Source organism: Schistocerca piceifrons, chromosome 5, assembly GCF_021461385.2.
Source record: "Schistocerca piceifrons isolate TAMUIC-IGC-003096 chromosome 5, iqSchPice1.1, whole genome shotgun sequence".
NCBI lineage: Eukaryota > Metazoa > Arthropoda > Insecta > Orthoptera > Acrididae > Schistocerca > Schistocerca piceifrons.
This window is the reverse complement of record NC_060142.1, coordinates 696,187,883-696,203,067: the sequence shown is the minus strand read 5'-3', so window position 1 is coordinate 696,203,067 and position 15,185 is coordinate 696,187,883. Positions and strand designations below refer to the sequence as shown.

At 44.3% G+C, this 15,185-nt stretch overlaps 1 protein-coding gene across 1 annotated transcript in view; it reads left to right on the top strand.

Moving 5' to 3' along the window:
• The window catches only part of LOC124799208 (doublesex- and mab-3-related transcription factor 2), a 111,332-nt gene extending 96,992 nt beyond the window's left edge, over positions 1-14,340 (top strand). The window contains exon 4 of the mRNA XM_047262743.1: positions 13,991-14,340. Coding sequence (XP_047118699.1) covers positions 13,991-14,340 — 350 coding nt within the window. The remainder of the gene's footprint in view (positions 1-13,990) is intronic.
• The last annotated feature ends 845 nt before the right edge of the window (positions 14,341-15,185 follow it).

The following is a 15,185-nucleotide window of genomic DNA, read 5'->3' as shown; positions in this document are numbered from 1 at the left end:
TTCTCGCTTCCCACGCTCGGGTTCCCGGGTTCGATTCCCGGCGGGGTCAGGGATTTTCTCTGCCTCGTGATGACTGGGTGTTGTGTGATGTCCTTAGGTTGGTTAGGTTTAAGTAGTTCTAAGTTCTAGGGGACTGATGACCATAGATCTTAAGTCCCATAGTGCTCAGACCCATTTGAACCATTTTTTTGTTCCGATTCGAAACATATCGGTTTTGTCTGGAATACAAGTCGACTTCTTTTTTTTTTCTGCATACGCCAGCGACCTAGCAGTTACAGTGTCAAAATTGCTTGGTGAAGTTAAACATTGCAGTTTCTGTCGGTAAGCCGAGCGCCGATTGCGTCAGCATTTCCCCTCACGCGTCGCTGCCCACCGCAAAGACCAAACTTGTCGTCATGGGGACTAATGAACACATCTCCAGGACCACACATATGGGCTAAAGGCACTGGAAATCGTAACACCGAACGATATTTTCGCCTCATGAAGTTTGTGCTATTAACGTTGATTCTAATCTGATGGTTCAGATGGCTCTGAGCACTATGGGACTTAACATTTGAGGTCATCAGTCCCCTAGAACTTAGAACTACTTAAACCTAACTAACCTAAGGACATTACACACATCCATGCCCGAGGCAGGATTCGAACCTGCGACCGTAGCTGTCGCGCGGCTCCAGACTTAAGCGCCTAGAACCGCTCGGCCCCACCGTTCTGATCTGAAAACCAAGAGAAAAACATGAGAAAGTGTAACATAGTAACATATTGTAACTCTAAATAACACATTTATTTTATGTATAAAAAGAAACATGTCTTACAGGCTGCTGAACATCTTCACAAATAAGAGGCGAAACGAGTAAGGCAATAAAAAACTGCCTTTCATTTAGTTGCAAAGACGGCACATACATCCATGAATGACCAATCTTGTCATTTAGAATTTTGTTCATTAGTCTTTGAAGAATGCCGATGTGAAGAACTGGCATACTAGTTACGTTATTTTTATTTATTTTTTGACGCGACTGGTATGCTATTTCTTTACATCGGATGTATTGTTATTCCATTCAGACCGCCAAACCCCCTGTGCTATGGGACTATTTCTTTGTGCCATCTATACTTGCTTCACACAGTCAAAGAATGATGAAAGCTCAAAAAGTAGTAAGACTCCTTCAAACAGTGAAAGTGAAATATCGCCATTTCGATATCGCTTTAGATATATACATATAACGTTGTAAGAAATATCACTGGTATGTATCGAAAGTTTTTGTAAAAGTTATCGACAAATCAATATTTTATCAAACAGTCGTAGTAGTAGGGAGGGAACTGTTTTCGCCCTCTTGCTCACCCGTATAACGTAACGTGCAACAAAGACACTAACAATAACAATCCGTTCACTGCGTAATAACTGCTGCAACTCCACATATCGGTACACCACGCACGTTGGTAGCAGTTGCAAAGCAGCACGAAAACTTTAGCATAATCACCAAGATCTGATCAGAATATCGCCATTGTCAAAATAAGATGAATCATTACCGGCCAACGCAGCGACGACTAGTGATGTATAAGGGGGGGGGGGGGGGGGAGCAAATATTCTGAAGTAAATACATTTCCTTTAACGTTGTACGGATGCTACTTCTATCAATCAGTTTTTGCACTATCGTTTTACTTTAAAAACAAAGTAACTTAAGAGAATAATCTTATTTATATCAGTACGTATTTCGTTTACTTGTATCCATACTGTCTGAAATTTCATTGCATACCACCAGCGCTAACCGTACCAACGTCTGCGAATGCCTGCACCGGAGTATTCAAAACATGTGACGTCACACCTCTGCACTGGAGCGGAAAACAAGCTACAACCTCCACTTGAAGATGTCCTCCGCGGGTGGGGGCGAATAAAAAATTCATTCGACCACTGCATAATAATCCCAAACATTTTAACGAGTGTGACATCCCCGGCCTCTGAGGTTTACATTTAAAAATCTTCAAGTCTGTTATGTTGACATACTACCTCTGAGGAATGTATCCCTGCAATCCTGGCGTCCTGCTTCAGACCAAGGAACTTCTCTAAAGGTCACCGCTATCTTGAAGACCACCAGTGCTTACAATGCGAAAGGCGTTGCCTTGAAATTAATCTGGCCCAAAATTACTCCTTTACAGAGGGAATAATTATGTTTCATGATAAAGAGGGTCCCCCATGAACCATGGACCTTGCCGTTGGTGGGGAGGCTTGCGTGCCTCAGCGATACAGATAGCCGTACCGTAGGTGCAACCACAACGGAGGGGTATCTGTTGAGAGGCCAGACAAACGTGTGGTTCCTGAAGAGGGACAGCAGCCTTTCCAGTAGTTGCAAGGGCAACAGTCTAGATGATTAATTGATCTGGCAGTGTCACATCAATCAAAACGGCCTTGCATTGCTTTTACTGCGAACGGCTGAAAGCAAGGGGAGACTACAGCCGTAATTTTTCCCGAGGACATGCAGCTCTACTGTATGGTTACATGATGATGGCATTCTCTTGGGCAAAATATTCCGGAGGTAAAACAGTCCCCCATTCGAATCTCCGTGCGGGGACTACTCAGGAGGATGCGATATTCAGGAGAAACAAAACCGGCGTTCTACGGATCGAAGCGTGGGATGTCGGACCCCTTAATCGGGCAGGTAGGTTAAAAAACTTAAAAAGGGAAATTAATAGGTTAATGTTAGATATAATGGGAATTATTTAAGTTCAATGGCAGGAGGAACAGAACTTCTGGTCAGATGAATACAGGCCTATAAATACAATACAATACATAAATACAAATAGGGGTAATGCAGGAGTAGGTTCAATAGTGAGTAAAAAAATAGGAAGACGGGTAAGCTACCATGAACAACATAGTGAATGAATCAATTATTGTAGCCAAGATAGACACGAAACCCACACCCACCTCAGTAGTACAAGTTTATATTCCACCCATCTCCGCAGATGAGGAGGAAATTGAGGAAGTGTATGATGAGATAAAAGAAATTACTCAGATAGTTAAGGGAGCTTAAAAAGTAATAGTCATTGGGGACTGGAATTCGATAGTAGGAAAAGGAAGAGAAGGAAAAGTAGTAGACGAATATGGATTGGGGGAAAGGAATGAAAGAGGAAGCCACCTGGTAGAATTTTGCACAAAGCAGTATTTAATCATAGGTAACACTTGGTTTAAGAATGAGACAAGTTTGTATACGTAGAAGAGACCTGGAGACACCGGAAGATTTCAGTTTGTCTATATAATGGTTAGATGGAGCTATAGGAACCAGTTTTTAAATTGCAAGACACTGTCAAGGGCAGATGTGGACTGTGACCATAATTTATTGGTTATGAACTGCAGATTAAAATTTAAGAAACTGCAAAAAAGCAGGGATTTAAGGAGATCGGACCTGGATAAATTGAAAGAACCAAAGGTTGTAGAGGGTTTCAGAGGAAACATTAGGGCACAATTGACAAGAACATGAGAAAGGAATACAGTAGAATAAAAATGGGTAGCTTTGAGGGATGAAATAGTGAAGGTAGCAGGGGATCCAGTAGGTAAAAAGACGAGAGCTATTAAAAGTCCTTGGGTAACACAAGGCGTGTTGAATTCAGTTTCAGTCGATGAAAGGAGAAAATATGAAAATGCAATAAATGAAGCGGGCGAAAGGCAAGTCTAAAAAATGAAATCGATAGGAACTATAAAATATATCACTAGGGGTAATACAGATACTGCCTACAGAAAAATTAAAGGTATCTTCGGAGGAAAGAGAACCACCTGTATGAACATCAAGAGCTCAGATGGAAAACCAGTCCTAAACAAAGGAGGAAAAGCAGAAAGGTGGAGGGAGTATATATAGGGTCTGTACAACGGTAATGTACTTGAGGGCAATATTATTGCAATGGAATAAGACATAGAGGAAGATGGGAAGAGAGATATGATACTGCGTGAAGAATTTGACAAAGCACTGAAAACTTAAGTCGAAACAAGGCCCTGGGAGTAGACAACATTTCGTTAGAACTACTTACAGCCTTGGGAGAACCACCCATGACAAAACTCTTCCATCTGGTGAGCAAGATGTATGAAACAGGCGAAATTCCCTCAGACTTCCAGAAGAATATAATAATTACAATTCCAAAGAAAGCAGGAGCTGACGGGTGTGAAAATTATCCAACTATCAGTTTATTAAGTCAAGGCTGAAAAATACCAATACGAATCCTTTACAGAAGAATGGAAAAAACTGGTAGAAGCTGACCGGGGAAAAACCAATTTGGATTCCGGAGAAACAAAGGAACACGCGAGGCAATACTGACCCCACGACTTCCATAGAAGATATGTTAAGAAAAGGCAAACCTACGTTTATAGCATTTGTAGAGTTAGAAAGAGCTTTTGACAGTGTTGACGGGAACACACTCTTTCAAATTCTAAAGGTGGAAGGGGTAAAATTCAGGGAGCGAAAGAGTCGAAGGGGCTTGAAAGCGAAAGGCTATTTACAATTTGTACAGAAACCAGATGGCAGTTACAAGAGTCGAGGGGCATGAAAGGGAAACAGTGGATGAGAAGGGCGTGAGACAGGATTGTAGCCTATTCCTGATGCAATCTGTACTTTGAGCTAGCAGCAAAGGAAACCAAAGAAAAATTTGGAGTAGGAATTGAAGTCCAGGGAGAAGAGATAAAAACTTACACTGTAATTGTCAAAGCAGCAAAGAACTTGAAAGAACAGTTGAATGGAATGGAGAGTATCTTGAAAGGACGGTATAAGGTGAATATCAATAAAAGCAAAACGAGGATAATGGAATGGAATGTAGTCGAATTAAATCAGGGTTCGCTGAGGGAATTTGACTAGGAAATGAGACACTGAAAGTAGTAGATAAGTTTTGCTATTTGGGAAGCAAAATACGAAACATGGTCGAAGTAGGGAGGATATAAAATGTAAACTGACAACGGCAAAAAAAGCGTTTCTGAAGAAGAGAAATTTGTTAACACCGAGTATAGAGTTAAGTGTCAGGAAGTCCTGAAGTATTTGTATGCAGTGTAGCCATGTAAGGGAGTGAAACATGGACGATAAACAGTTTACACGCGAAGAAAATAGCTTTTGAAATGTGGTGCTACAGAAGAATGCTGAAGATTAGATGGGTCGATCACGTAACTAATGAAGAGGTACTGGGTAGAACTGGGGAGAAGAGAAATTTGTGGTACAACCTGACTAAAAGAAGGGATCGGTTGGTAGGGCACATTCTGAGGCATCAAGGGATCACCAGTTTAGTACTGGAGGGAAGTGTGTGGAGTAAAAATCATAGAGGGAGACTAAGGAATGAATAGAATAAGCAGATTCGGAGGGATGTAGGTTGCAGTAATAGCTCAAAATGGCTCAAATGGCTCTGAGCAGTATGGGACAACATCTGAGGTCATCAGTCACCTAGGCTTAGAACTACTTAAACCTAACTAACCTAAGAACAGCACATACATCAATGCCCAAGGCAGGATTCGAACCTGCAGTTGTAGCTCAGAGATACACAGGATAGAGTGGCATGGAGAGCTACATCAGTCCAGTCTTTCGACTGAAGACTACAGGAGCAACATAAATAGAATTGTGAAGGTGGTTCGATGAACCCTCTTCCAGGCACTTAAATGTGATCTGCATAGTATCCATGTAGATGTAGATGTAGGGATTAGTGTCCAGTAATTTCCACATCACTCTCGTCTCGGAGACAGGCAGAAAATTAGGAGGAAGGGTTTTTACTTTAATTTATGGCTTAATTCCTTAGTAAAATAAATGTAGTACCGCATCAGGCCGAACATGGTGTTTGGCTGTTTGTAATGCGGATAGTGTACATCCATGGCTAAAAACATATTCCCTGTTACCAACCCTGCAGGGATGCTACACCGCCCTACCTCTTAAAGCCTTTGAGTCCCAACAATATAAAAAAAATTGACCTTTACGAAAGTACGCAAAATTCAACAAGAAATTGGCAAAAAGTAAACAATCAATTGTTTAAGAAGACGGTTTCGCTTTGGAACCACTAGGACCTACGGTTTTCAATCACCCAATACTTCATGAGATACATTTGAGGGCAATTTCGCCATTTTCCTAGACACAATCCCACACCCCGAAACTTCCATGAACTCGTAATGCCTAAAATAAATTATAGTTCTAAATTATAAGCAAAAATGGCCCTAAAATTTAATAAATACGTATCAAAAGTATATACTGCTCCAATGACTTCATTCCTATAACACTCAAAAGAGTAGTAGTAAAAACTCAAATTTAAGTTACAATAACTTTAGATATACTTACTTTCACTGTCCACGATCGTTTTGAAAGAAACTACATGTCACGACTACAATCATGAAGCTCAATCTATGCTCTGACTGTTGCATCGAACGCTGAAGTCACTGCTACAATGCACTACATTCGTAGAAGTACTTCAGTGTACCACTAGATGTCTCTGTCTTGCAGTAGCATCGATGGTTTTATACGAGAGGTGCCGGTACTAAAGAAATTAATAAAATAGTGGTTTCAGGCAGAAACTACTGGTACTCAAAGGGTTAGCACGAGCGTGTGATTAGGTCCACAGAGTGTAAACCGCAACTATTTACAGCTTACCACAGTAGTGTAGGTGAAGTCGAAGGAAGGAAGAAAGGAAGGAAAATTGGATTTAACTTCCCGTCGACACCGAGGTCGTTAGAGACGGAGCACAAGTTCGGATTGCGTCAAGGATGGGGATGGAAGTCTGCCGTGCCCTTTGAAAGGAACCGTCATGGCGTCTGCTTGAAGAGATTTAGGGAAATCATAGAGAGCTTAAACCACGATGGCCGTACGCGGGTAGGTGAAATAGAGATGAACGGATTGATGTAGGATACCTGTGGTATATCAAACTGGGACGCAACCTCAAATTGGCCTACAACGGCTGCCTAAGCTGCAACACGTGTGTACCATGCGAGCTTTTGGCGAAAATCGTCTTTGACTGTTGAAAACACCCTTTGTTCTTGCATTTCCAAAATATAAAATTGCTGTTTGTGTAAATTTTACCTCAAAATATTGTGAATTTTAAAAGCATAAACTTAACAGTTAAATCGCTTTGTTTGACTGGTCTTCCTACTACGAAAGTTCTATGCTTGTAAGCGTTAAGCTTGGAACGAATTGTAGACGTAATTAGTTTTTGCATACATATATAAAGTCCTTTTTTTTGTTCATTACCCTAAAGGGTAAGTTTAGATCAATAATGTCAACAAAACAGCCTACTAAAACGGTGCCATGAGACAGCGAGAGGGTATTTGGAAACCCCGCGCAGCGCGCATGCGCTGGAGCTTGGGCCGCTTTTGCAGCCCAATTTGTCGTTTCTCGCCTTAGTAGACAGGAACTGTTGCTGGACGTGAAGACGCACGTGGCCGAGGAGCTGGTGGCGACACAGCGTGGAGCTGCTCTGTGGAGTGTGAATTAAAGAATCTGGGATGTCAGATTTTTGTCCCGTCGAGAGGAACGTTGCCAGTGAGGTCCGACATTGTTTTACGTCACAAGCAGAACGTAGGACCTACCATACTGTATGGCATTAAACCGTATTTGGTGTGTTTTCTTTCTCGTAGGGTACGTGATATGAATAAAAGTTCTTCCAAAGCATCACAAGATTGAGATTCTCCCGAAAACGAGTCGTTTTAGCTGCGATTTGTTGTAATAAAACGACAGCAAACTATTATGAATATCGGTAAATGGAGGCTTCCTGTAGCTGTTTTCAATGTTATAACTGGTGTGCTAGTACGAAAATGTACCGTTTCAGTGCTAAGGCACAATGATGGTTTACCAAAAGCCCGTCTTTTTGGTACAGTTTGCATATTAAATGCTAAATAAAGACATACAGCCTTTAGATAGTGCATACCAGGGGTGTCCCGCCTGTTAGCTTACGAGTGCCACACTGAAAGGAGAGTATTTCTGGGCCACATATAATTTACACTGAGAAAAACAGCGGCCAAAAAGGGGGACGTCGGATGCGTATATACCTGACACACATGATTGTGTGGCACGAGTTCCAAACGGAAAATATTTCATTCATCATAGCTTTACACAAACAGGGTTTAATGGATTTTTTTTACTTGGCGTGTGATACATGCTCACTTGTTGGGCCGCACTGATACTTGCATTAGGCCGCATGCGAGCCACGTGCTGGACACCCCTGATGTATACAATATAAGGAGACCTTGCTACAATGTCGAAATTATAGCGTAGTGGGAAGTGCCGTCAGCTCACGAAGGGTGAAAAGAAAATTAGTAGGTTCGTGCCAACCTCCCACCACTTTTTTCCCACCTTCTGATTTCTAAAAGATTCTGTGTCTTTCTTATTCATTTAATACAAGTATTATCCCAAAAGTCATATTATTTATTAAAAACAATCTATTTGCTACAATTGATGTTGCAAAGGCCAATGATGGAATGTTTCCCCAGTGGTCAGAAATCTAAACGTGACTGCCAGTTTGTGTCTGAAAGTAAACAGAAGTTACACACTGGAAGTTTATGCCATTGTGATACTTTGTGTGAAATACACTCCTGGAAATTGAAATAAGAACACCGTGAATTCATTGTCCCACGAAGGGGAAACTTTATTGACACATTCCTGGGGTCAGATACATCACATGATCACACTGACAGAACCACATGCACATAGATACAGGCAACAGAGCATGCACAATGTCGGCACTAGTACAGTGCATATCCACCTTTCGCAGCAATGCAGGCTGCTATTCTCCCATGGAGACGATCGTAGAGATGCTGGATGTAGTCCTGTGGAACGGCTTGCCATGCCATTTCCACCTGGCGCCTCAGTTGGACCAGCGTTCGTGCTGGACGTGCAGATCGCGTGAGACGACGCTTCATCCAGTCCCAAACATGCTCAATGGGGGACAGATCCGGAGATCTTGCTGGCCAGGGTAGTTGACTTACACCTTCTAGAGCACGTTGGGTGGCACGGGATACATGCGGACGTGCATTGTCCTGTTGGAACAGCACGTTCCCTTGCCGGTCTAGGAATGGTAGAACGATGGGTTCGATGACGGTTTGGATGTACCGTGCACTATTCAGTGTCCCCTCGACGATCACCAGTGGTGTACGGCCAGTGTAGGAGATCGCTCCTCACACCATGATGCCGGGTGTTGGCCCTGTGTGCCTCGGTCGTATGCAGTCCTGATTGTGGCGCTCACCTGCACGGCGCCAAACACGCATACGACCATCATTGGCACCAAGGCAGAAGCGACTCTCATCGCTGAAGACGACACGTCTCCATTCGTCCCTCTATTCACGCCTGTCGCGACACCACTGGAGGCGGGCTGCACGATGTTGGGGCGTGAGCGGAAGACGGCCTAACGGTGTGCGGGACCGTAGCCCAGTTTCATGGAGACGGTTGCGAATGGTCCTCGCCGATACCCCAGGAGCAACAGTGTCCCTAATTTGCTGGGAAGTGGCGGTGCGGTCCCCTACGGCACTGCGTAGGATCCTACGGTCTTGGCGTGCATCCGTGCGTCGCTGCGGTCCGGTCCCAGGTCGACGGGCACGTGCACCTTCCGCCGACCACTGGCGACAACATCGATGTACTGTGGAGAGCTCACGCCCCACGTGTTGAGCAATTCGGCGGTACGTCCACCCGGCCTCCCGCATGCCCACTATACGCCCTCGCTCAAAGTCCGTCAACTGCACATACGGTTCACGTCCACGCTGTCGCGGCATGCTACCAGTGTTAAAGACTGCGATGGAGCTCCGTATGCCACGGCAAACTGGCTGACACTGACGGCGGCGGTGCACAAATGATGCGCAGCTAGCGCCATTCGACGGCCAACACCGCGGTTCCTGGTATGTCCGTTGTGCCGTGCGTGTGATCATTGCTTGTACAGCCCTCTCGCAGTGTCCGGAGCAAGTATGGTGGGTCTGACACACCGGTGTCAATGTGTTCTTTTTTCCATTTCCAGGAGTGTATATGTTCGTATCTGTGAGTTTACAGATATGCTCGTATTTGTATCTTGCCGGTATATATCTCTATCAGCTTCGAAAATACCTCTTCTTCAATTCGAATGATATTACGAAACGAATTTTTATCTTGAAATCTAAGTGAAGTAGCGCGATATTTCAGTGTTGGTAGTCAACGCAACATGGAGAATATGGATATTGTAGATGCGCAGACTGACGTTAGACACTATATTCAACTTAAAGCCGAAAATGGGATGAAAATTCGAAGGAGATAGGTAGTAACTTGTACTAGTGTGTATCTCAGATAGTTGAACAGCATTAAGCCGTCGGCACTCGGACCGTGCATCCGAACGTTGAGCGTAGAGCGTGCTGGGTTTCTGACGTCATAGCGTGGAATGGTTCGCTCGGGAGTCTTTCCGAACGTGCAGAGCAATATCTGGCATGTCAGATATTCTGAGCGTGCCTCTGAGCCTTGACCAATGAGATGGCATAACGCCACCTACGTCACACGCATGCCGTCTGCCTTCAGTACAGAGTTGTGAGGCGCCATATTGGCATTCATTTCAAGCATATATGTATATATGCCGTTTCTGAGCACCAGCAAATTGAGAATCACTGGAAAACCCTTGTTAACTGTGTTTTTCGTTGCAGTAAAATAATGAGAAACATCATATTCGTGGCAAAAGAATTATTTTAACTTGCGTATTATGAGAGTAGGCTACTGGAAGGCAGCGACACACTGAAGATACACCCAAAACGCGTTGTTCTTGGTACAATTTGTTATAATTAAATTTCAGTTAGTAATATATCTACGGTTAAGGTTTGCAACAAAGGGTAACATAACATGATCAGATGGTATATGTGTCTAGTTGGTTTAGTGTAATGAGTAGCGTCACTGTCTCGGTTTGAGTTGTATGTTGGAGCGGTGGTTCGTGTCTTGACACTTCCGATTTTTTTCCTTACATTCGCGTTTTTATTAGGTTCTGATACTTTATTATTAGTTTAATATAAGTATATATTTGATCTTATGTAAATATAAGTTCCATTTTTTTCAGAGGTGACTTTGTTCTATTGGCTTAATCTACAGGACAGCTTGCGCTAGTTGTATAAAAATATTTTGCTCCTTTTTCTTTTACGCTTCATAATTCACATGTTGCAAAGATTCTGGTACTGGGTAGGAACAGTGATCAAGTAAGACTGACCTTGGGGTTTTACTAAAATCGGGGAATGATGAAATAATGTTTATATTATGCGGAGAAGTATTCCAAATTTGTACCGCACTGTTTGTAATGGAACTTTTATGAGCCTGTGTCCTTATTGATTGGACATGGTATTTTCCTTTTCGTGGACGATGGAGGAAAAGTGCGTTTTAACAGAGCTAACGTGGGAATTTTACGCGCGCCCGTTGAGTGAACAGTGTGATTTACGAACTAGAAACATCCCTCAACTGCCGCTGGGGTGCATTGCGATCGGGTATACCACGTTGGGGCCCACGTACCGTATGCACAAGTCGCATCGATCTTGAGCGTTCAGCAGCACGTTGAACTTGGCACGCTCAACGTTAACGTTCCACAGCACGGTCCGTGTGCCGACGGCTTTACCTAGTTTCCTCTACCAGAAATCCACCGTTCAAGCCGTCGATGATTCTACAATCTTCTTCGCGGTTTTCTCCGCTCTTCTTCGACAGCTGCATTCAGAGTTAACGCAGCCGTTCTACGCGCGTTCATTTTCGTAAAACCGTCGGCACACGGGCCGTGCTATCGAACGTTAACGTTGAGCGTGCCAAGTTCAACGTGCTGCTGAACGCTCAGGAACGATGCGACTTGTGCATATGGTACATGAGCCCCAAGGTGGTATACGCGATCGCAACGCACTCCAGCGGCAGTTGAGGGATGTTTCTAGTTCGTAAATCACACTGTTTACTCAACGGGCGTGCGTAAAATTCCCACGTTAGCTCTATTAAAACGCGCATTTCCACCATCGTCGACGAAGAGGAAAGTACCATGTCCAATCAATAAGGACACAGGCTTATAAATGTTCCATTACAAACAGTGCGTTGCAAATTTGGAATACTTCTCCGCATAAGATAAACATTATTTCATCATTCCCACATTTTAGTAAAACCCCAAGGTCAGTCTTACTTGATCTCTATTCCTATCTAGTAGCAGAATCTTTGCAACATGTGAATTATGAAGCGTAAAAGAAAAAGGAGGAAAATAAACAAGTACCGCAAGCTGTCCTGTAGATTAAGCCAATCGAACAAAGTCACCCCTCAAAACAGTTGAACTTATATTTACATAACATCAAATATTATAATATATGTTTATATTAAACTAGTAATAAAGTATAAGAACCTAATAAAAACGCGAAAGTTAGGAAAAAAAATTTGGAAGTATCAAGACGGGAACGCAATACTGGACAGTGGCGCTACTCATTACGCTAAACCAAATTCATATTTTTTATATATAAGCATATTATGTTACCCCTTGCTGAAAACCGTAGTCGTAGATATGTTGCTAATTGAAATTTAATTATAACAAATTCTACCAAGAACAATACGTTTTGGGTGGATCTTCAGTGTGTCGCTGCCTTCAAATAGCATACTCTCATAATACGCAACTTACAATGATTTTTTTGCCACGAATATGATGTTTCTCATTATTTTATTGGAACGAATCACACAGTTAACAACGAGTTTTCCAGTGATTCTCAATTTGCTGGTGCTCAGAAACGGCATATACAGGGTGTTACAAAAAGGTACGGCCAAACTTTGAGGAAACATTCCTTACACACAAATAAAGAAAAGATGTTATGTGGACATGTGTCCGGAAACACTTAATTTCCATGTTAGAGCTCATTTTAGTTTCGTCAGTATGTTCTTCCACCTACGCTCAATGGAGCACGTTATCATGATTTCATAAGGGAGACTCTACCTGTGCTGCTAGAACATGTGCCTTTACAAGTATGACACAACATGTGGTTCATGCACGACGGAGCTCCTGCACATTTCAGTCGAAGTGTTTGTACGCTTCTCAACAACAGCTTCGGTGACCGATGGATTGGTAGAGGTGGACCAATTTTATGGCCTCCACGCTCTGCTGACCTCAACCCTCTTGACTTTCATTTATGGGGGCATTTGAAAATACCTGTCTACGCAACCCCAGTACCAAATGTAGAGACTCTTCGTGCTCGTATTGTGGACGGCTGTGATACAATACGCCATTCTCCAGGGCTGCATCAGCGCATCAGGGATTCCATGCGACAGAGGGTGGATGCATGTATCCTCGCTAACGGAGGACATTTTGAACATTTCCTGTAACAAACTGTTTGAAGTCGCGCTGGTACGTTCTGTTGCTGTGTGTTTCCATTCCATGGTTAATGTGATTTGAAGAGAAGTAATAAAATGAGCACTAACATGGAAATTAAGCGTTTCCGGACACATGTCCACATAACATACTTTCTTTCTTCGTGTGTGAGGAATATTTCCTGAAAGTTCGGCCGTACCTTTTTGTAACACCCTGTATACGTATAGGCTTGAAATGAATGCCAATATGGCGCCTCACAACTCTGTACTGAAGGGAGACGGCGTGCGTGTGACGTAGGCGGCGTTGTGCCATCTCATTGGTCAACGCTAAGACGCACGCTCAGAATATCTGACATGCCAGATATTGCTCTGCACGTTCGGAAAGACTCCCGAGCGTGCTATTCCACGCTATGACGCCAGAAACTCGGCACGCTCAACGCTCAACGTTCGGATGCACGGTCTCTGTGCCGACGGCTTAAGGATACTGTTTTTTGCGAGCCAAACAAAGCCGATAAAGACCGCTTGAGAGCGCTGAGAGAGCAAAGCACGGTAGCCAGTTCGTCCCGTGAGCCGGCAGTGCTCTCTCTCCCTCGTCAAGTCGGATGTCCCTTCCGCGTCCACGTCAACGTTAGCTGCCTCGTCCCGTGTGAAGGCGACCCAAGTGTCCCCTATCAAATTGTTCGTATCGACGTCGCCTCCGCCACTGTGCTACGCCGTAAACGATCGTCTAAGTCGCGCGTGTGTTACAGGCGTGGGCCAGGCCGGCGGCCGCCACCCGCTGCTGCCCGCGGCGCTGCGCGACCGCCTCCGCAAGCGGCGCGCCTTCGCCGACCGCGCCCTGGAGTCGGCGCCGCTGCTGCTGCCGCCGCCCCCGCCGGCGCTCCTCCCGGCTCTGGCGGCGACGACGCCGACTACGCTAGCGCCGCCGCCGGCACACCGGGCCGTGACGCAGCTTCCGCTTCCCCTTCCGCCCCCGCGCCTGTTGCTCGCGGCGGACCTGCTGCTCCCGCCGGCCACCGTCGTCACCGCAGTGCCGCCCCCGCCAAAGCCCAAGCCCCGGCTGTCGTTCTCGGTGGAGGCCATCATAGGCGTCAAGTAGTGTCGACGCCCACTCTCCCGCGGACACTACAACACAGGAGTACGGACAGAAAATGTTTCTGACAGTGTGGTTCAACTGCTCTCATTATTATTGTTATTCTTTGTATGTATGTAATTTAATGTTACCAAATATAAAACACGACCGGCAGCTTTGCTACCGAGAATGTGATTAACCTTTTGAGTCTACTTTATTTCCAGATTACCAGAAAAATCCTGAATGCATCGGAGAGTGAAATATTCTGGCAGACTAAAACTGTCTGCTGGGCAGGACTCACTATCAGCCATTTCTCCGCAGTACTCTGCCAGGAAGTTTCAGATCTAAAATACAGGGGATAAGCAAAATAATGTGAGCTCCTGTACTTACTTCGAAATTGTTTATTAATAAGTGGTTGGACCCCTACTTACCTGTAATACTGCTGCGATTCTTCTTCGAGTATTGGCATATAATGATTGTACAGTCTCCAGTGGCATGTTACGCCATTCCTCATTCAGAAACTCTTTTAACTCCTGTAGTGACGAGGGAGGCGGAAATCTGCTCGAGGGTCTGCGCTCCAATACCGCCCACAAGAGTTCGATTATTTCCTTTTTCTTGATGCAATAATTCACCAACAGCCGTGTGTATTGTAGAAAATTATTTTATTTTATGAACTTATATGTGCTACCAGTTTCGGCATTACATTCATGCCATCTTCAGGCCCCACACGTCATAGTCGTAAAATCGCTGTACACAGAATGGGCCATATAACTGGATCCGTGAATCAAATCGTCCTGCAACAGCTCTTGGTGGCCAGGCGACACAGACTGTGTGCCTATGACGAGTGGGGCCTGAAGCTGGCATCAATGTAA